We start from the raw sequence: 22535 nt of genomic DNA on the forward strand, positions 1-22535 counted from the left end.
AATCTGGCAATTTTTCAAAATAAAACACCTGTCAGACTCTAATAATCAATACAACGGAAATTATACAAATTATTTATTCTTTCTGTGCGGCCCGATAACAAATGTCTCATGGACCGGTACCGGTTGTAAGTACGGGTGGTCGTAGATCGCGCAGGTCCTAACTCGGATAGTACGTGTGTTAGTAAATAAAAGCATTTCACTCTACAACTTTGTGTAGTGAGACACGGAAAAAAATGACATCGCTATTTTCAGGTAAAGCAGATCTAAATGACTGATATAATCCCTGGTGTCGGTTGGGGTAGGCAGAATAATAAATGCTTACCGTGGGTTCATATGTGCCACAGAGGAGTCCTCTGCAGTCAAGTGTCATTATTCCAAACACTTATCTTAACTCAAATCATCTTTTCCACGTTGTCCTCTTGTGTCTTTTTAAACAAACTGACTAACGCAAAAACAAAAAACTGTTTGTCTTCCAGATGTAATTGGCCTCCTGACTGCAGCTCTGGACCCATCAGGATGTCCAAAGAGGAAGGCGGATGAGACCACAGAGCCAAACTGAGAATGCTACCTGCCTCCCTGCCTCCCCGTGACACCCACAACAAGTTAACCTGTCTCGTTTTGCGTTTATTATCTCCCGCAACCCACTGATATGACTGAAAAAGCTTTGATTTTGGACATGTTGCTTTTTCCTCTCGTTGCCGCTAGCCACCAAGGCTATGGTGGGAAGCGTCACTGTTTTTCTCAGCAGGTCATTAATCACTTTCTGCTCTTGCTTTTGGGACTTGTGCTGCACCTCACCTTTTCTTCGTGCGAACGGGTTGACCTAAAACACCCTATAGTATCCACCGGCTACGGGAAGATACGTGGCATCAGGAGGGAGCTCAACAACGAGATCTTGGGCCCTGTGGAACAGTTCTTAGGTGTGCCATACGCCACCGCTCCTATTGGGGAGCGTCGCTTCCAACCTCCTGAAGCGCCGGGCTCTTGGCAAGAGATTCGGAACGCCACCCAGTTTGCCCCGGTGTGTCCGCAGAATGTCCACGGGGTATTACCGGAGATCATGCTACCGGTGTGGTTCACGGACAACCTGGATGCTGCAGCAACGTACGTTCAGAACCAGAGCGAGGACTGCCTTTACCTGAACATCTACGTGCCAACTGAAGATGGTGAGATAAAACTCTCATAAAAGATACACATGAGACAGGACATGCCTTTGAGAATGATTCACAGTGTAGAACTGAAATCCCTGATTGATTATTATTATGAGTTCCTACTAAAATATATCATCTTTAAAATTGTGAAACAGCCAAGCAGTGTTAAAAGATTTCAGCCGTGGTCAGCAGCACTATACATGGTAGCAGATTAGCGCATTAGCCTTCAAGCTCCTGTGAGCTTTAGAGAATATATTAAATGGCTTTTTTTTTTAAGTATCAATAATTCATTCAAATCATTGTCCACATTTCAATGACTCCAGTTAATTGGCGAACTAAAATTCTCATTGTATTATATACATTGTGCTATTGTTTTATTGAATTTGACAAAGACACCGAATAACCACCAAGTGCTTTAATTAACTGTTATAATAATATAAATGACAGTAAATGACTAAAGCTCTGCTTGGATACAAATGCACGTTCATGTGGTTGGTCTGGAATTATGTTTTCTACACAAGTACTGAGGTTTCCATTGCCAGGATATGCTGCACTGGTTAGAATGGGAAATCTGCTTGTGGCAGATTGTTGAAAAACAACATTGTCAGAGTAGAAGTAGAAATTTTATTACTGTAAATATCTAGTTGAGAATTATTTAGAGGAAAAAAAACAAACATAAAAAATGAACACAGATACTACAGGTAATAGCATCAAGGCTTATGATACAACGTCCGAATGTCTGATTAATGGGCTGACCTGGCTATACAAAGCAGTGCTGCTGCTGCTGCTGCTCATATTGTGCATGAAGTTGTTGTATTTCAACACAAAATCTGAATCCATGTTTCCTGAGCAAACAAAAAAACAACACACTGTAGGTTAATGGAAAATGTACGGCTTTGTTACATCCAAAGATGCTGTGAAGAAGCTATTATAAGCAGAGACTGACAGAAGAGACTAATAAATCTAATATTATTGTGTATGAAAGAGTGTGTGTGTGTGTGTGTGTGTGTGTGAGTTTGTGTGCTTATGTATGCTGTACAGTCCATATGTCACATGGATGTAGAGCCTCCTGTCTAATTCCTAGAGGAGAAGATGTGCAAATGAGTGAGACTGATTTTACACGTAGTCCTGTTTGCTTGTCAGAGTCTCTCACTTATTGTCAGGGGTCACTGGTTACACGAGGCTGATTCTGTCCCTGAGGACGTTTTTCCTTGCGTGTGAGTGAGAAACCGAGACTGAAAGAGACTGAAGCACCTCTGAAATCAAACACACTAGATATTCCACGTAGCTGCTTGTCACAATCCCACTAATATTTTACAGCCTGTCAGACGTCAGATTATGTCAGAGTACTACCAGAGGTATTTTGCTGCAGCATAAATTCTTGACTGGGTTTTAAACAACAAAAATAAAAGTTTCTGTGGAGAAAAACAGCTCATGAAATTCTTATCAGCCTCGACTCTACTTTATATTTGATGCAGCTGCTGGTGTTTTTAGACGCTAAAGGTTGCGAGCATGGCTCTCTAAATAGGACTTATGAGATCACGTTGGTGGTGGGTGGATGGAAACGTACATCCCGATGATGTCAGAGTTCACCTGTGTACCCTCTGAACTATCTGAATAACACAAGCCTTGTAGCAAAGAATATTGCACCACTGATTGCCGACCTGTTTTTTTTTTATTGATCAACCCTGGGAACACTTTCCTCTGCTACAAATGAACCACATCTTATTTTAAGGCCAAACGCACACCCATGGGTGAAAGTACATTTGCTGCTTCCACAATGTGGCCACTGAGTGGAAACAAAAATTATATTCTACCATCAGACATGTCCCTGCTTGACATATCTGATCCAGATGTGGAAATGCGTGATTTTGTGGACAGAAAGAAATCCACAGCGCTCCACGTTTTGCATTTGTTTCTCTCTTTCCTCCAAGAAATCGTCCCTGCCTCGTCTGCTCTCAGCTCCATCTTTATGCAGATGGCTGTAGAAGGGGTCACTGTTCTGAATGCAAATGAGTCCCATGCCCTTCCCAGGCCACCATGTCGCCTGCTCCTTCTTCCTCTCAAATCAAATTGAAACACATTTTTAGAGTAACGTAAATAACACAAGGGCTCTTGTAGATTGAATATTATTATTATTTTTTACTCTCTATCTTCCTTCTCTCTTAGTCCCTAACTCATTCCCTATTGCCGTACCCTATCCTGTGTTGCCAGACTTGTAGACAAGAGCACCGTCTCAATGCATTCCTATATCCTCAGGACACTACTCAGCCAAGGGCCTGTGATACTTCACTTTTATTGCTGCTAGAGCAGCCATTTACCACACTCTTTATTAAAAACCATATTTCAGGAGGCAGGACAGTGGCTGTAAGGATGGAGCTGGATGCTGAGGGCACGTGACAGCTACATGTGCTGGAAGCAGCTGCCTGAATGCAGGGGCTTGAACCAAAGTTGTGCCTGACACCTCGTCAAGCAGACAGGCCACTATCGGCATGACATACTGCAGCTTCATCCCATTTGCTGCACTGAGGAAATGGAGAGGGACAGGAGACAGCTTGCACCCTGGCCACTAGCTCACTGAACCAAAGAGAAATGCTGTTGACTGAGGGACGGGGCTGCATTAGGTCAAACAGTGCTGGGACAATCCATGCCAAATGCGCCAGTGCATTTCAGTGTCCAGTGTCCAGTGGCCCATTTCATCACGTGACAACCTGCTGGCAGGCTCCTCTGCATAGGCAGATGGGAGATTATTTTCTTTTAACATTAAATGTCTGAGTGTTTCCTTTAAGCTGCATCCCAATATTATTCTTGTTTAATCCACTAAGTACCTAAGATTCTGACATTAGCGCTTACTTTCAACACAAGAACCAGATCTTTCCTCATGTAACAGATTTGGTTCTGATTCAGATTCACTCAAATAGGATTAACTTTTTTCCATAATTCCCAACTCTCAATTGTGACATTTCATGATTTTCATGAATTAAACTTTTTAGCATTCAGCTTAAAGTGCAGACTTGCCTTAGACGGAGAAAATAATAACCCTAAAAGAAAGAATTACACAAAGTATGTCAACTTTTCTTTGATTTACACAAAGATGAAAAGAGACGCAACAAACTCGTGAAATGTTATGATAAAGTCTGACGGTCACTTAAAAAGCGTGACTATCTAAGCGAAGCTTATGCTCCATGTATGTTAGCTCAGTTTCAGAGATTAGAAAACAAATACAATCAGAGTCTCCATTAAGCATCAAGGTGCGGTTTTAGAGTGGCGCTAAGTAGCGGGGAATTGCTGAAGAGACATAGAACTAATGCGCCTTTTCGTCCATTACCGGTCTCTCTAATTGTTTGCTCTGAGCCCAGGACAAACCATTGTACCATCTTCCTCCATGGCAGGAAGTGCTTTCCGGGTCCGACTCCTTTATGGGGGCGCTGCGTGGAGGATGCGGCAAACCCATTCAGCATTGATCCTTTTCCATTTAGAAGAAGATAAACATTTTATATGAGGAAACCATTTTCATACACATGGAGGCCTGGATTGCAGCATCGTTATAGTTGAGAGTGGGGATGCTCTGATTCTCCTTTGCATTCATTCAATATATATATATATTCATTTGTGTGTGTGTGTGCCATCACTTTACTGGGAATGTCTCAGTGGAATTGTAGAAGCAGCCATAACATCAGTATTCTGGCAGAGTGATGAATCATTTCTGCAACTCAAAGTAGAGTATTCTTCAAAGAGGAAGACTGAAAAACAGTTTTCCATGCCGAGCTGGTCGTGGGCTGCCGGGTGGGCAAACGTCATGTTTCAGCCTGTTATCATGAGGGCGCTGTTAGCATGCGTTGTGTAGCCCACAACACTATTATAATGTGAGTGTGTGTTTAATGGCTTCCACTAAGACGTGCCCATGTAGAGTGTTACTGAGAGCAGCATAACACACACACACACAGTGGTAATTGTGGGCTGATAGAAAGCGCCACTGATGGAAACCACCGAAAAACAAATTAATGGGATCCTTATCAGCTAAGACGTACAGAGGTTGACGTGCCAGGTCATTGGTCGGTGTGTGTGGTAAATGCTTCTTATTGGCTGTGCCCTGTGGAGCATTTAACGGCTCTTACCATTAAAGCTTAATGCGGAACTCCTCCTTTGACCTTGATGAGGTGAATCCCGTCACATGCCTTAGCAGGTAGTGTAAATATATATATTTTTTTTTAAAGCTGCATTTTTATGAATTCAATAGCATATAATTACATTTGCGTGAGTGTGTGCATCGTCGATGTTTCATGTCGGCAGTCCAGCCTCTTTGGATCGGGCGGGACCGTTCACCTCGGGACTGCAGCACCGTGATGAGCGAGAGAACAAGATACAGAGTATCTTGGCATTCCTTTGCCTCCTCTGACCAAAAAAAAGAGTGATGGCCTGATTCTGCTCATTGATTTCTGCCCTACAAAGCAGCAGTGTGTCAGGACTGATTTGGAGAAGGGTCGAGGAGAAGTGGCCCCCGGGGTCATTTACGAGGCAGTCCTTGACGAGATCCCGAGCAGTTAAAACAGATGAGTTTGGGGCTATCTCTTCAGGAAACAGTGTGTAGTCCTTGTAAACATTTTGTCTGCAGCCGCACACGCTCACTTGGAACACAACAGATCAGAGAGGCTCATCTTTAAATGCAATCTTTTTGAATTTTGTCTTTTGTCTGTCCTCCCTCTGAAACTCAGGTCCGCTCACAAAAAAGCAAGACGAGTCTACGATGAACAGACCGAGGGATGAAGGTATTTTAATTGCATGTTATTGTTTATTTTGTCACCTCGGGCTCCATTTTTCAAGCTCTGCACCAACTGTTTGTGTTTGCGTCTGTATTAATGATCATCTTAGACTCATGACTCCAGGAGCATGGCCCATTGTTAGCTCCTTTTATTAGCACAGAAATCTGTTATTCTGTCTCACAGGCATGCTCGTATAGCTAACATGCACGAGAGGCTACATACAAAAAGCAGCTGATTTCCTGCATTCCCCCCTTTTGAGATGATGCATTCTCACTCTCAGTACACGCCTGGGCAGATAATTTACTTTCCCCTCCTGGTTGCTGTGTGGCGGATCCGCCAGATGCTGATGTTCTCAATATGCAGCGTGATGCATCACCAAAAATCAATATGCAGTCCTTTTCACCGGCACCTTTATCCACGCACCGTGGTCTGGATGAAATCATCTGCTATTGTGCTTCATCAAGACAACCGGGCTTCCAGAAATTATTTCAAAACAAGACAAATTGGAGGGGGGGGGGGGGGATTTCTGCCATAGTTGTGTATTTTCAAGTTCACTGCATTCAAATGGAAGGAGTCTCATTACTCTTTACTGACACAGCCATAATCTGTGCAGACTGTGTTTGCATCTGTTTCCGCACACATCCCCAGACGTGCTGCACATTACATAGCATGGTGCACACGCAGAATGCATTCCATTCGCATTTGCATGTACATCTATTGGACATGTGCAAATCTGCATCTGAGTGCATGTGCTCTAATTTGTGCATGTGTGTGTGTGTGTGTGTGTTTTGTATTTTGGGCTCTGTGCTATTTGGGTATTGAATTCTCTCTCCTTTGTATCTCTAATTGCTATGGTTTAAAGAGAGACAGATGTAGCTAATCCAATTGTGTGGTTTCTTAACAGTGGAAACAGAAGGAAGGATTCATGCAGGATTGCAGAGGAGAGGAGCAGAATGTTAGAACAGAGATGGGGAAAAAAAGGGAGAAGCCGAGCCGAGCACTGCAAGAGCACAGGGGAGGGCAATGAGGGGGGGGGGGGGAGTTGAAAAATAGTCATAATGAAGACAAGTGCATGATGAAATGACATTTTAGAGCTTTGAAATTGAAAGAGATGTGGAGACGGGAGATTGGGAGGGTGGATGAGGAAGAGACTGGTCGAGGTTGACATTTCCGCCAGTACCTGATGAATCTTGGCAGGACTGGGAGAGTTCGGCCAGTGCTCATCTAATCGCTCACGTGTGGATAGGACACGCGTTCCCCAAACCTCTTTGGGAGATACTATTAATAGCTGATCGTTACTTGAAAGGCTCGTTTGTTTGAATGTGCATCACTTGTGCATAAATTTGGCTAAAGGCAAAAGGTTTTTTTTTCATAAATCTTTTACGCCCAAATCAATTGATATTTCCATCAGAGAGGGAGTAGGAGAGAATCGGAGTTACGGGAAAGAAAATGGACGGTTTCTATCAGGGGGTAAGACGTCGCATTGAGAACAGATTTAAGGAGGGGGGTGGATATTGAAGAGGATAGTTTTAGGTTAGGTTGAAAAGAGGGAAGTGAATAATGAGCCTGCGATTTGGAGGCAGCCGGGAGAGACAGTGATCTCCTTGTTGGCCATAGGCCTTAGATTTGGGCTGAGTGAAACAGTGTCACCCTGCGACCCTGCACCCCTAATCCCCCACCCCTCTAATTATGATTAGCCTCATGGCCACATTTCCCTCACTACAACAAACCCCAAACCTTTATTTTTGATGTCCTTTATGGGTGTATCTTTTTTTTTATAATTTGATCCACAGAAATGATTATCTTTTTGCAAGAGAGGAGAGCCAGTGTTGGTATTTTAGACGACCAAAATGACACGTTTTATTTTTATATCTGCCAGATTAAGCCTAAAATGTTGTCAGAATAAAAGCATACCGGTAATGAACTGGACTGCAGGGTTTCTTCTTTTATTCCACTTGGAGCTTTTCCAATCTTCCTATTAAGTCTGAATGAGCTTCTTATCTTTTATTTCAAAATTAATGGCTTTTTTGTTCCATCTATTTGAATTCTTTTTTCATTTTGGCTTACTGGACTTTATTAGACTTAAAAAATATATTTATGGAATTATCTTTCTGAATTTGAAGGAGTTTGTCACTTTTTAGATTTGTTTGTTTCCCTACTTTTTTTCACAGTTTTTCAGAATAGAATAGAATAGTTCTTTATTGACCTTACACACAGTGATGCAATGAAATTAAATACATTTTGGTGTCATTTTTGGAGCACATCTGGCAAACTGTGTCTCCTTTCTTTGACAAATTGTCCCGTGAAAATTTCAATTTCACATTCTTGATATTTATTTCAAAGTGACTGCTCAACTAAAGGTCCTTAAATTCATGCAAATGCACTACATATGACTTTGCATGGGGTGGCAGAATTTGTCATCTCCTGATCGCTCTTGTTATCATTGTCCATCATCCAGTGTGTTGAGTTATCGGAGAGTAATTCTAAATCTGTGCAGAATTCTTTTAATTTTCATCAGGTACGCTCCCATCTTCGATCTCTGTAGAATGTTCATTTAAAAGTACTAATTGGGCCTTAAAATGGCAGCATTTTCTTTTCTCTGAGGGCTTCATTTAAGACGGTGTGTTATTTGGAGTTGGGCTGATATGTCACTCTCCGATACTGTCCTGCTAATGCTGGGGTAATTGAACTCGTTTGCATGTCCTCAGGGAAATCATTCGATGTTCAGAATTCACTCCCCAATAGATGAAGAGGTGGAAAGATGCTTTTCGAGATCTAAAACATTTTTTTCCCCCCCATCATCTAGTCCACTCACGTGATACGTACATGCTCACAAAGACGTACGTGTGTCATCTCACCGCTCTCGCTTGTGCGTTTGCATGACCGCGACTGTCAGTGACACAACCGAACGCATGTGCAACCTGAGATTCAGGTGGTGATGCAGGCGGGTGTCCAAATACGTGAGTAGAATTTGTTACCAAGGCAACAGGCATTCAGTGAGTCGGTGCAATGGGATGGCTGGTGCAGTTCTATTAGCGAGAAGCAGTTTCCATAGCGACTGAGCATCGCAGCTGCCTATGCAAGAGTTTGTGTGTGTCTCTGAATACGGTGTGAAATCTGTGTGAACTTGAGTGTTCATTAGCGTAGCTCACAATGTATGACCTGTTTTTGATGTCATTTCTCCCCCTTTTCTTAATCCTTGCTATGTGTTTTTACGGATTGAACTTCCCCTTCATGTCTGGGCTCCTGTCGTCTCTCTAATGCCGCCCTGCGTTCATCTCTTTCCTGTCTCTATCTTCATCCTTTCCTCTCTCGCTCTATCTCTGAGTGCTGAACCCCATCAGGGTAAACAGATGCTGTGGCTGTTATTTATGTTTCCACTTGGTCAGGCTTTCATACAAATTATCCACAGGCCCTGCACAGTGCAGACGCTCGGCCTAAATGGGCTGCATTGGCAGCTCCCACAGCCTGCACACTCAGACCGTACCACGTACACCACGAAGGGGGGGGGCTTTCCAGAGGTCGATGGCATGGATCATATCAACACACTGATAGACGCAAAGACACCAATAACAGAGAGGGCATCGGAACTGGCTGCAAAATTTGCTCCTCCACACACAATTTGGGAAGGTACCATCAGTGCAGCCGGACGGGGGGAAACAGACGTCACAGAATAAAACCCTGAGCATTAGCCCAGAGGGACACACTTTAAATTCTTGCTGGCAAGCTAAAGACATTTCACTGAAAAATATTTCATGCATATCTTTTTTTTTTTTTTAATGAATCCCTAAGAGGTTAGAAAAAAAAAGTTAAATAAATCCAGAGCTGTCATTTTACACAGGCTACTTGTTGCTTGTGGACAAAGAGGTACCACAGGAAGTCCTTAAAAGGTGTGAATGTGTGTGCTCCAGATCACAGAATGAAGTGCGTCTTTGTTTGTGTCGCGCAGATATCCGGGATCGGCGTAAGAAGCCGGTGATGCTGTTCATCCATGGGGGCTCCTACATGGAGGGCTCTGGCAACATGTTTGATGGCAGCGTCCTCGCCGCCTATGGAAATGTCATCGTGGTCACCATGAACTATCGGCTCGGTGTGCTCGGTGAGTTTGGTGTGTCACATTCTGCCGGCATCAGGCAGGATGTGGGGGGGGGGGGGGGGTCTGATGTCGCTGTTTAGAGATTATGTTTGACATGTGTCCAGTCCCTTCGTTTCAGAAAGCTGTTCGGAAAGGTGACACAATACACTCGCAGAGCCGACTGTATCTGACATGGACAATGTGATTCATGCCCTCTCAATTTATAAATGAGGTACACAACAGAAACCCAAGAGTACTGTATATTCATCTTATATTGCTTTATTCTTCACTGATTCCACTCGGAATATGACGTTCCACTGTCATGGCATCTTATTTGACGCCAAGCAGCTCATTCCCCTCATAATTAGATTTACACCATCCGCATGTTGATCTGGATCATCATCTAAATCGTTATTGGATTCTTTATGACTTTATCACTATGACTGAAAACATGTCCACACACAATAACAGCCTTTTTGCAAATGGTTTTTTTTTCTTCTCTTTTTCTCAGACATGATTTCTGCTATCAAAGTAGCCCAGACCAGCTTGTTACTGGGCAGTATAGGATATTACAAAAAAGAACAAATATTTATTTACTGTGTGAACGTAGTTTGCATATGATAATTCTATGATAAATTATTTTTAAATGTGATTCAGTAGAAACAGAAGCAGCCATACGTCAGAGACACCCCCACCGCCACCACTTGCTGTGTGGGTTCGGGGGGGGGGGGGGGGTGCAGTGTTTGTTCATGCTGTTGGAGACTTTGCGGCGCATACTTGGCCTGTGAATGAGGGATGAGCTGTGTACCCAGCCCCTCGTGCTGCTGGATATCAGTGGAGTCATTTTTGGGAGGTGTTTGCACACAGACTGTCATGGCGGTTGCCAGATTGGGTAATCAGATCTTGTTTATTGCATCACGCCTGTTTCAACATATCAGAATAATGATAAACAGAGAAATGGGAGCCGATCAGAACGCTGTCCAAGAGTTGCAGCAAGCATTAGCAGAGGGTAACCTGATCCAGATCGCTATTGACACTGCCAATGGGGAAGCATGAGGCACAAGGGCAAACGGAGAGTTTATAAAATGAGGACTTGCTCATTGTCAGCTTATGTGTATCATTAAGGCTGCGATATTCTGTGAGATTTATGGAGTATGCTGTTAAATTACAGGCTGATCAAGTCACTCTTTGTTTGTTCCTTCTCCACCTTGCTTCCAAACTGTAACCTGCCGATATGCGTCGGAAATATTCTTTGTGATTCATGGAATTGATGCTGAGCGTGCGCTCAAGCCTTGCACATTATGTTTATTGCACCAGGCCTACTCAAAAGATACACAGAGGTGGCGTGCAATGCTGCTGGCTGATCATGAAGGGAAACGCAGTGTCCTTGATTCCCTGAGCATTGTTGAATATTTTGACATGTGGGCGAATGTGCGTTCTTCATCTCCTGCTCTGTCAGATGTGCTTTAACTGGCTTACTGTACTGAGGTATTAATCCTTGTGGTTGTCGTTTGTGTAGCATAAACATGCATTCTTTCCCATGTGCATGTGACTTTATCTAAATGCATGTGTGCGCCACTCGATTGTGTGCCTAGTGTGAAATATATTTGTGAATAATGCACAGAACGTCTGAATGTTTTTAAAAGTACCCCATCGCTGACACATCACTGGAATCGAAGTGAGATACGAAAGCGTACCGTGTTTTAATGGTTTTATGTTTTAAATACTGTCCTGTGCTTACGCCCTCAGGAACGGCCCCACAGCAGCCTCATTTCATACGGTGCCTGCGCCTTTAAGAGAGTGATAAGGAGTCAGGAGTTATGGAAGAGGAGAGAAAGGAGGCAATAGAGACAGATGAGAGAGAGAGGGGTTCGTACAAAGAGAGCGAAGGGGGGAGAAACAGGATGAGGTGAGGCGGGAAAGTCTAAAAATAAATCACGTCTTTCTTTTTTTAATTCACAGGGATGCAAAGTATTCATTCAAAGAAATGATGCCGCAGCGTTACCATGCTGTCCTCGCGCGTTACGCCTTATTTCCCTCAAGCCGGGTCCATGCATGTGTAACTCCTGCAGCAACTGTTTCCATATTAGTGTCTAATATATTCTGTCGTTGTGAAGCAAAATGGGAGAAGAAGATGTCTGCTGCACACAGCCTGGCTGAGAGGCTCGATGACAGGCGAGAGTCCAGATTTCTGTTTCAGCTCTCCTTCTCCTACCTTCATTTCCAGGCCCAAGGAGCCTTCTGATTTGTGCTGCATTGCCATCTGTTCAGACTAATTAACTAATGAACTAATTAATGAACTCTGGGGAAAGGCCCGCCATCGTGGGCTTTGAGAGCGAGAACATATCTCACCTCAGGAAGAGAGATGAAACGCTTCTTCTGGAATCATTTCTCTGCACTTCCTACCCAGTTTCAGCTTTTTACTTGGAAGTAAGAAAAGCCTCCTCCACACCGCTTTTCTTTAACTCCTTGCCTTGTTAAAATGTTGCCTTTATTCGGTTACCTTCCTGCCAAAATGATCTTGTCATATTTGCAGTGCTTGGTGAAAATACACTGAGTTACTCTGAACTCTTAGCTGAAAGACTCCCTTTTTGATGAGCTCACAACAAATTGCTTTTTCCATTGCTGTTTGCCGGTGTTCTCGGAATTAGTCGTGATCGTACGTCCACACAAATCGATCAATACTCTTTGTTCCCTTCAGGTCTTCAAAATGTCCTCTAGAACTATTGGGCTCTTTAGCCATTAAATGCTTCACTTCACTGTCTGCCATTTGATGGAATTAATCAGACCGTGTGGGGAAAAAAGGAAGACGAAAACACTTAAGAATGAACCAAAACATTAAAGTAGCAGTAAATAATGAGCTAAAAGGTGCTAAATGGTAGCTGATAGCCGATCCACGCGTGTTTGTTGGATCGTCAAAAGGATGACACATCCCATCCTTCCCACAGAACTCATGAACAGGATGGGATATGGTCCAGGCAAGATCCCAGATAATTGGAGTGCAGAATTAGCTGAAGGAGCAGATGCAGGAATGTTAATAACTTTTCTGGGGATTGCAAGTGAATTTGTTTCCGACTCAGACCCGTTTGAAGTAAGACTTATATCGCAGTATATGTACCGTATGACTGCATTCCCATGTATCCTGACTGGCAACCAATCAATAAAATATATCTAAATATAAATTTGTGATTGTGACATAGTGCTAAACATGATTCAATGTGTTTTTAATGCGTTTGTACAGACCCCTACACACCACAACAAATTCATCACAAGTTATCTAATAATGCTACCCAGGGTGTCGGTTCAAACGCCGCTGCCTGTTGTTCACAAAAAAACATATTTTCAGACCTGACCAAAAACATGATTTGTGCCAGGACAGATTCTGTCTTTTAATTTTCATCTTGCTCCCTAAACACAGATGAAAAACACACCTCCCACACAGTCGTCCCACTCGACAAGCAGCTGCTAACTCTTCTTTTCCCACAGCACAGACAGAAGTTTTGCTCGTGGCTTGTTTTGACTCTGAATATGTTCCTGTTCAAAGCAATAATTAGGATCTATAAATCAAAAGGCGCTGTGCATCCTGGACAAGTCAGCCGTTCCTCACGTGTGTGTGTGCCAACGGGTCATTTATTTCTGTCATTTGAACCCAGAAACGTCTTCCTGTGGGGCGCAGCTGTGCTCCCCACTATGCCAGAGTGTTGCCCCTATTTTGAGACTTTATTTTTGTTTGATGATGTTGACTTTCAAATTTTTGCAATCCCCTTCATGGAATTATTAGATGTCTTTTTTTTCCCTTTCTTTTCGATATAAAAAGACTGAAGCGACTGAACTCTTACAGAATAACTTTAATCATGGTCGACGTTCATCAAAACCAATCTGTGGAAAGTAATCATATGCCTCACAAGTAACGTGCCGGTGGAAGATGTCTAAAAAGGATCACTGCTATAATATCCACATTAAATCAAATTTAATAAATGCCCTGCAAGAAATGTACACGCGCACAATAATTTGCTAAGATATACGGCTTGTAATTATCACATGCTACATTGAAGGCTATCCCTGTGATTAAAGGCGCCATCAGCCTCTTATTTAAGGGTTTTGCATTCCATTTGTTCAGTGTTTAGTTTTCACTGACTGTACCTTCATTTTGAAACGAGACTTGTTTTGAAAAGCTATATGAAATATGTTTGTGTCCGTCAGTGTGAAGATTGAAGTATTGCTTTTCGAATTTTCATGACAGCCTAGTTTTTTATTGCACGACTTGGCTCCGGCTGGATAGACGTCTGAGAGTAAAAAAAAAAAGAAGTGAGTGAGATAAGTAAGGTAATGAAAACAATGACACTGAAAGCCTATGGGTGGTGCGGCGAAATAACATTAGTTCAGCAGGAGAAAGTGCACCCGCAGTATAATTTCATTTCCGGGCGTACTTGATATGACTGACGCATACTTGAAGCGGACATGCCGGCAGGTTAACTTTATAGTGCCAACGAGGAGTCGTAATAGATTTATGAAGAATGTTGACAATCCAACAAGAATGTCCAGCAGCAGCTCTCTGAACCGAAGGAGGGGAACAATCACACAAGACAAAAGGCTTCGGATTTTAGCCGGCAAAATGAGAATGAAATAGAAGAAAAAAAATAATCTTGTCTTGATTGAGGCTGCATGCTTGTTTACTTAGATTATTGTTAGAAGGTGAAAACTGCACATTTCATGCCTATTGAAGGATTTAATCACTTCAGTACACGAGTGTTTGTATTGACACAGGTGCCTTCGGAAATGTCGCCGATTCAGATGTTGAATTAGGAGCACGTTCTGCATAGGGCACAGAGAAAGGTTGCATTCATCCGCTGTGGCATTCATACGTTCACACACACACACACACACACACACACACACACACACAGCGGTTAATCTCCAAGGTTGCGGCTCAGTGGCGAATGATCAAATCCACTCTGTCGCGAACAGATTCTTTCGTCTCGTGTGCAGGAGGCATTCGCCATCTGCTGTATGTGTGTGGTGGTCTTTTTTTTTTTCCTGCATTGTATTAGCACCTCTATTTTTCCTTGATTACCGTGGTTACGCTCACAGAGGCTGCTGTTTCTTCTCTTCGGTCACCTGTTCTTTGTCTATAGAAAGCCCAGATTGTCCCTGAGATGTAGTTTTTCCCTTTCTATCGTCGTTCCCTGTGTGACGTCAGAGAGAAATTATTCATGTCCTTCAATATGTTCTTTCACCTCTCTTTCATCCGGGGTCTAACGGTAGCTTTGGGCCATATTTATATTAATTTCTGTTTTACATTTTCATTTTTTTCCTCTCTCCCTTCTAATGCCCCCCCCCCCCCGCCCCCCCATATCTGTTCCTTTGTCGTCACCTCTTCTTCTTCTTTCTTCTCCAGCCACAGAAATGCGTTCAGAAACCCAATGCGGGTATTCTGTTCGGCGCTCAGAATTACGTGTTCCTTTCTCATTTCAGTTCTGTGAATTTGTGAACGGAGGGGGGGGGGGGGGGGGGCAAGCTTGTTTTTTACGGAGATGGTCAGCAAAGTACCGGATAAAGTTATTCCATCTAGTTTAGCATGAATACTGCGCAAAGTACTCCAATCAATCTCTTCCTAATGCTAATTCTAATCCTAATTTCCTCTATCAATGCGAGTTCTACACAAGACACATTGTGCTTAAAGGAGAATTCATCGTGCTGCAGATGCAATGCCGTATCAATATTGCTTTTACCGTGACTCATCCCATCATTGCAGAGACACAGCGAGTGCTCAGACCTCTGTTTAGCATTCTGTGGTCGTGTGTCTTAAGCTTTTGTGATCTAAAAAAAAACGTGCTCTTTTGAAAGACTCTTCTAATAATGACAGCAAAGTATTTCAGCGTTATTATCAGTCGAGCTGTGGGGGGGGGGGGCTTTATCTAGGACACTGTGTTGCATACTCTGTTTAAATTTCCCTCCATCGCCATTGGTTCCCTCCTGCTCTGTTTTCTGTCATCTCCTGCTTGTACCTTTACTTAGGGGTTGATGACTTTTCTCTCTCGGCTGCTTGGCTGTTACCCAAAGCAAGTGTTGAATATTCATGAGGATGGCCTCATAAACTGCTTCTCTAAGCGCTAAAGTCAGTAGGAAGCCCAACTCAGCAGCATGATAATCTTGCGCTCGGCTGTGTACATGCGGTCGCTTTTTTTTGTGTGTGATTGTGTGTGTTTTTTAAGCTGCCGTGTATTTACGTACATCTTTTTGTGTACTTGAATATATGGAAGGATTGGAATGTGTGGATTCTTTTTTTGTGTGTGTGTCTGTGCCTGTCAATATCACTTTGCCTGAAGCTCTGGACAGTTGCCAGGCAACCGTGGCAGGCAGCTCAGCATCCGGCCAGGCAGCCACCGAGGGGACATTTCCTCATACCTATGGCTTTGATAAGCCGCACAGGTCAGTGCTGATACGTCGCCAGGGCAGCGTCGGATCAAATTGAGAGCCAGTCAATGATGTCAGGATAATTCAATTACACAGTAATATGCAACTATATTATGATTACTGGGACTCGTCTTTTTTTTCCCAAGCAATATTTCTGTTATAGCGATGTGATTTAAAGTGACAGTATGTCTATGTTTTTAATAATCCAGCCATCGCTAGATTGCAACTTTATGGAATCAGAGAGCAGCTGTGGCTCCTATTAAATCTTTTAATCTTGTTATCTCTGTGTCATAATTCAATCAAGCGGTGGTTCCTTGTGGTTATTATTTCATTATCAGGTGTTAAGAAGAAACAGTGTTTTTTTTTTGCCAGATTAACTTTGCGGTTGCACTTTAGGCTCAAAGCTCAATTCTGGGACGACGAGCCAAAGTTGCTGCGTTTTGAATGCGACATCCGGGTCGCCGGGTCAAAGCACCGCGAGGAACGGTTGGAGGCTCGTGTACGTCACACCAGCTTTTGTAGAGTGGTCAATATCATTATCATTACAGCTGCTACAATCATCATCATCATCATCATCATCAACACTTACAGTATGGTCGTCAACGATAAACCTTAATTTGAAGTCGAACACACTTGAGCACTCGCCCTCTCTGACCATCTGTCTACATCCTCGCCGCCCGCCCTTTTCAATATGCTGCTTAACTCACTCATTTAAATGTCTGCAGCAGAACTCAAGGTACACCTTGGCTTGTTTTGCTTATCCCTCCCAAAAAAAAACAGTTTTTTTTTTTTTTTTAAGCATAATGGTGTTTTCTGCCATCTAGGGGCCACACAGATTGCTGCTCAGATCGATGGATGCTTTCAGTTTATTGTCTGGCCCAGATGTTTTGGTTCAAAAAAAAGCATATTGAACTTCTCTTTATTGTTACCTGTATCCAGAGCTCCTCATTGATTTACAGGCAAAAAATCATCCGGAATGCTTGTTTTGTATCCATGCCTGTTTTCCAAACCTTTGTTATTCGGTCCGTGATTTAAAAAAAAAAAAGTGTAAAGAAATCTCAACAATTATTTTATATTAATGTGTTTTGTGTGCTTTTTTTTTTTTTTTACTATTCCAGATTGTGAAAGCAAAGATGGAAAAAGCTGTACAACTAGGAAGTCCTCTTAAAAAAAACATCATTCAAGGTGGTTGCAGCAATAGGGATGAAACGTTTAATGGATGATCAATAAGAAAGGCTATCTACTTGTTATTATTTGGTGCTTCCTGACATCATAATAGGAAAATTGTCAGCTTAAGTGTGAAAATTCATGCAAAAGAAGCAAAACAGTTTGTTTTTTTAAATGGAGTAAATCGTGATGGGTGCAGATGCTTCTTGTTTTGTTTTTCGTCTTTCACGCCAGTGGCCATTACTCTGAGGATTGTGCCGTTTACTAAAAAAATATTGTAGTTGTTTCCTGGGCATTGAGTCATCCCAGCAGTCAAAGATTTACATAATGTGTTCCGATCATGTCATTTGCTGTAAATGGCTGTTGTGAGACCAAAGGATCGTGTGTTAACCGGGGACAGCTCGTGCATTTCAGGACAAAAGCTGAGCGTCCCCATAAGGAGCAGGTAATTTTTGAATAAGTGGTTCGGTTCAGTCTCCAGGAAATTAATGTCAGTCTATGTAATTTCCCAAAAGTGACCTAACTGGTTTTGTTTGTGTGTGTTTGAGTGCGACATTTTGCACGGTTTATTTCATCCTGCTGTGGGCGTGCACATACTTTGTAAATGTGTGCCCTAGAAGTAGGTGAAACACGCCTTCTGTTGCTCCCCTCTCTCCCGTTCTCTGTTCTCTTAACTGCATTGTATTTCCAGTGTGGGCATTAAAAATGAGTAATTTGGCAAAGCTGTCTGTGAAATCTCTGCAGACTTCCAATGAGTCGGACGCCAAAACGTTTCCTGACAATTACAAGATGCCTTCTTCAGCCTAAGTGGGATATATATATATATTGTTTTAACTTTAAAGAAGGGCAATAGAACCTCTTGATTAAATTATCCTGTGCTCCTGAATCTGTGCCCTGTTCCTATTTCTGCACATAATCTGTGTGCCCTTTCATTTGACCCGTCTGTGTTTGCTCTAATTTGCCCTGCAGGGTTTCTGAGCACAGGGGACCAGTCTGCTAAGGGGAACTTTGGCTTGTTGGACCAGATCCAGGCTCTGCGCTGGCTCAACGAAAACATCGGCCACTTTGGAGGAGACCCAGAGAGGATCACCATCTTTGGCTCCGGAGCTGGTGCTGCCTGTGTGAACCTCCTCATCCTCTCTCACCACTCGGAAGGTAAAGTTCCTGCACTGTCACTGTCACATCAGCCGCTTGAGAGCATTCAAATAATACAAATATTGCGTTTAGGCAATATCCAAAAAATGAGTTGTCTTTTTTTTTTCTTAGTGTTTTAGACAATCAGGGATTAAGTAGTGAACCAGTGGTTTGAAAACACAGAGTGATTTTTGGTTCTGCTTTGCAGTTGCATCGTTTAATCCTTTAGAAGTTTTTAGGACCGGCCAATGAGTGGGCTTCGTTGTGAAATGTCCTCTTAACTTATTTGGCATCGTTTCCACATTTGACATTTTTGACTGCAGATAAAGGACAGAAGCGTGGGAGAGCTTCCTTTACCCACCAAACTCTGGCCAGAAAGTGATTTTAACGGCACGACTTGATTTTACTTTTATTTGCTTATCCGATTGGCCAAGGTAAACCCTTGCTTGCTCTTTTGTTAGTATTTTAAAGGGGGTTTTAATATTGTGATTTCCCATTAAAATGCCTTGTAAAAAACGAAATAATTGCAGCACCCTTGGTTCGTCCTCAATCTGGGACTCATCTAAAATGCAAATTATTTAAGACTGTACTGAAGGCTGTACTAAATTTTCATTCTTTGTAACATAAAAATACCACACTTGTGGTATTTAGCAATTATTGTGTATATTACACCAACAATGTTTTTTTCATGTATTTGGTATCGTGCCGGATAATTTTGGTCTTTACCAGCTTTTGTTGCAAGACAGAGAACATCTGCATCATCATTATTACGAGCTGCCAGCACAGATTTGTCCCCCCTCCAAAAAAAAAAAAAACAATATCCTTTCTCCGACCCCCATTTTAATGTCGGGGCTGTAAAAATATCAAATGTAGGAAAAGTTGCCGGCTGAACTGCTTTTAAAGGGACTGTGTGTTTGTGCAGAGGAGAGATGAGATGAGGAGAAGTCGCTGGAGCTGCAGCTGAGAGGCTTCTTAATTGATTTCACAGGGAGAGGAGCGGGGGCGGCACACATGCAGAATATGGGGGGGCTTAATTATTAATGACAGAGTCTGCAGATAAAACAGAGGGACACCGAGCCACTGTCACGTCGTCGCAGTGCAAGTGGTGCAACAGTGCCGGCATTTTCCCGTCTTTCTCACCCGAGCCAAGGCGACCATCAAGCCCCCCCCCCCCCCTGCTGTGCGAGGCGTTGTCACCATTTTTCTTGCTGCTGTCTCTCGTTGCATGTAATGGAAGTGCTTCATTTTCCGCCCTAATGTTGGTAAAGATTTTCTCCAGCTATCAGAGCAACAAAATATCGGCTTCATTCCTGCATCCGATGTGACGCTCTACATTTGGCTCTCCTCCGATGTATGCATTATTTACTTTGCACCGTTCGGCCTTGAGCGTTCCATCATGTGCTAGCAAAAGCGTGTCAGAGCAAAAAAAAGTGCTGTACAGCGAGAGGATTAGGGATTGCGTATTGTCTTTTGAATCCACAACGTTCCTGCCCCCCCCCCCCCCCCCCCCCTCCGTGTAGGTCTGTTCCAGAGGGCCATCGCTCAGAGCGGCTCGGCCATATCCAGCTGGGCAGTCAATTACCGACCCATCATGTACGCCAAAATCCTGGCGAAGAAAGTCGGCTGCACTCTGGTGAACATGACTGAGCTGGTGAACTGCCTGAGGAAGAAGAGCTTCCGGGAGTTAGTGGACCAAGACATCCAGCCCGCGCGTTACCACATCGCATTTGGACCCGTGGTAGATGGGGACGTGGTACCCGATGACCCCGAGATCCTCATGCAGCAGGTCTGGGCTGTTTGGTTGTCTCGCATCGACTCTGTGCGTATACCGCACTGCTTGCGTCACGCTGCGCGTGTTTGTCATCACACCAGGGCGAGTTCCTGAATTATGACATCTTGCTGGGCGTCAATCAGGGAGAGGGTCTGAAATTTGTGGATGACAGCGAAGGAGAAGACGGAATATCAGCGGCCTCGTTCGACTACACGATCTCAAACTTTGTGGACAATCTGTACGGCTACCCTGATGGTCAGACCCTGTCTTACTTTAAAACGATCAAACAGTAGAAAAGCTGTAAACTTTCTTTTTTCCGCATAATGAAAATTCAAACTATGAGTAAGGCGGGGTTTTTTTTTTTACAGATGTACTTCAACGTAAAAGCGGTTTGTTAAGAGTCTTGCATAAAATATTAATGGAGAATATACATTTTTTTTTTTTAAAAGCTATGACATTTGTTTTGTAATCCTTTGTGTTGTACAAGTATAGTGAAACAGGAAACTGCATATATTTACAAAACTTTTTAAAATAAATGCATGGATCTAATTCTTTAATCCTTTCCTTTGCTGCTGCAGTCAAACACGCAATCGCTGCTTTCACACTAATGTCCCCGCTTGTTCCCTGCAAGGCACAGATATCCTCCGGGAGACCATTAAGTTCATGTACACCGACTGGGCCGACAGGGACAACAGCGACATGCGTCGCAAAACCCTCCTGGCTCTGTTCACGGATCACCAGTGGGTCGCCCCGGCCGTCGCCACCGCCAAACTGCACGCCGAGTTCCAGTCGCCTGTCTTCTTCTACACCTTCCACCATCACTGTCAGACCGAGACCAGGCCGGAGTGGGCGGATGCGGCTCACGGAGATGAGATCCCCTATGTGTTCGGCATTCCCATGGTGGGAGCCACGGACCTGTTTCCCTGTAACTTCTCCAAGAACGACGTGATGCTGAGCGCCGTCGTCATGACATACTGGACCAATTTTGCAAAGACGGGGTTAGTGTGACGCAGCATTCAGGAATTTCTAATCTAATAAACTAGAAATCGTCGATGTGCTGCGTTTACATACATGCTTGTTTGTTTGTTTGTTTGTTTTTTCACTCATTCCCCAGGGATCCCAACCTGCCGGTTCCTCAGGACACCACCTTCATCCACACCAAGCCGAACCGCTTCGAGGAGGTCATCTGGACCAAGTTCAGCTCCAAAGACAAGCAGTACTTGCACATCGGCCTGAAGCCTCGTGTCAGAGACAACTACCGGGCCAACAAGGTGGCCTTCTGGCTGGAGTTGGTGCCTCATCTCCACAGCCTCAACAAAAACACCAGCCCGATCACAGTTCACCATCCTCCTGAAGGCACCAACCCCCACGTCCCCGACGCCGGATCCACGCCCGCTGTAGTCCCCGCCTACTGGCCTGATCCCGACCCCAATGGTTCAGAGATACCGCGCTACACCCCGTTCCCCAGTGAGACGAGGGATTACTCCACTGAGCTCAGCGTGACAGTCGCAGTGGGCGCCTCGCTTCTTTTCCTCAACGTGCTAGCCTTCGCCGCTCTTTACTACAAACGCGATAAGCGCCACGAACTCATGCAAAGGCGCCACCGCCGGCTGTCGCCGCAGCGCGGCGCCACGATGGGCATGGGCGTCGGCATGGGAGTGGTCGGGGCCCCGCCACACAACGACCTGGCGCTGAGTCAGGAGGAGGAGCTGATGTCGCTGCAGCTGAAGCAGCAGAGAGTGGAGCTGGAGCACGGCACGCCCCTCCCCTCCCGCGGCATTCACGGTGACCTTGAACCTCTGCGGCCTCCCGTGTGCCCACCTGACTACACGCTGGCCCTGCGGCGGGCGCCGGAGGACGTGCCCCTGATGACGGCAAACACCATCACCATGATCCCCAGCACCATCAGCGGCATGCAGCCGATCCACCCCTTCAACACTTACCCCCCCGTGCCGGCGCCCTCCACCACGCCCGTCCCCAGCCACAGCAACAATGCCCTGCCACACCAACACTCCACCACGCGTGTATAGGACCAGGCACAACCCCACTCTGGCCTC

At 44.1% G+C, this 22535-nt stretch overlaps 1 protein-coding gene across 1 annotated transcript; it reads left to right on the forward strand.

Annotated features, from left to right (window-relative positions):
* The first annotated feature begins 649 nt into the window (after nt 1–649).
* Nucleotides 650–22508, forward strand: nlgn2b (neuroligin 2b). Its single transcript, XM_068745033.1, has 8 exons — nt 650–1166; nt 5867–5920; nt 9864–10013; nt 18543–18728; nt 20228–20493; nt 20580–20733; nt 21110–21476; nt 21593–22508. Exons 1-8 carry the CDS (start codon nt 650–652, stop codon nt 22506–22508), a joined length of 2610 nt encoding a protein of 869 aa, XP_068601134.1.
* The last annotated feature ends 27 nt before the right edge of the window (nt 22509–22535 follow it).

The sequence above is a fragment of the Brachionichthys hirsutus genome, chromosome 10 (genome assembly GCF_040956055.1).
Source record: "Brachionichthys hirsutus isolate HB-005 chromosome 10, CSIRO-AGI_Bhir_v1, whole genome shotgun sequence".
Taxonomy (NCBI): domain Eukaryota; kingdom Metazoa; phylum Chordata; class Actinopteri; order Lophiiformes; family Brachionichthyidae; genus Brachionichthys; species Brachionichthys hirsutus.

Coding starts and splice junctions, on each gene's coding strand:
- nlgn2b (XM_068745033.1), top strand. CDS start 650: ATGACTGAAAAAGCTTTGATTTTGGACATGTTGCTTTTTCCTCTCGTT. Junction 18,729..20,227: donor CCTCTCTCACCACTCGGAAG/GTAAAGTTCCTG, acceptor CCCTCCGTGTAG/GTCTGTTCCAGAGGGCCATC. Junction 21,477..21,592: donor ACCAATTTTGCAAAGACGGG/GTTAGTGTGACG, acceptor CTCATTCCCCAG/GGATCCCAACCTGCCGGTTC.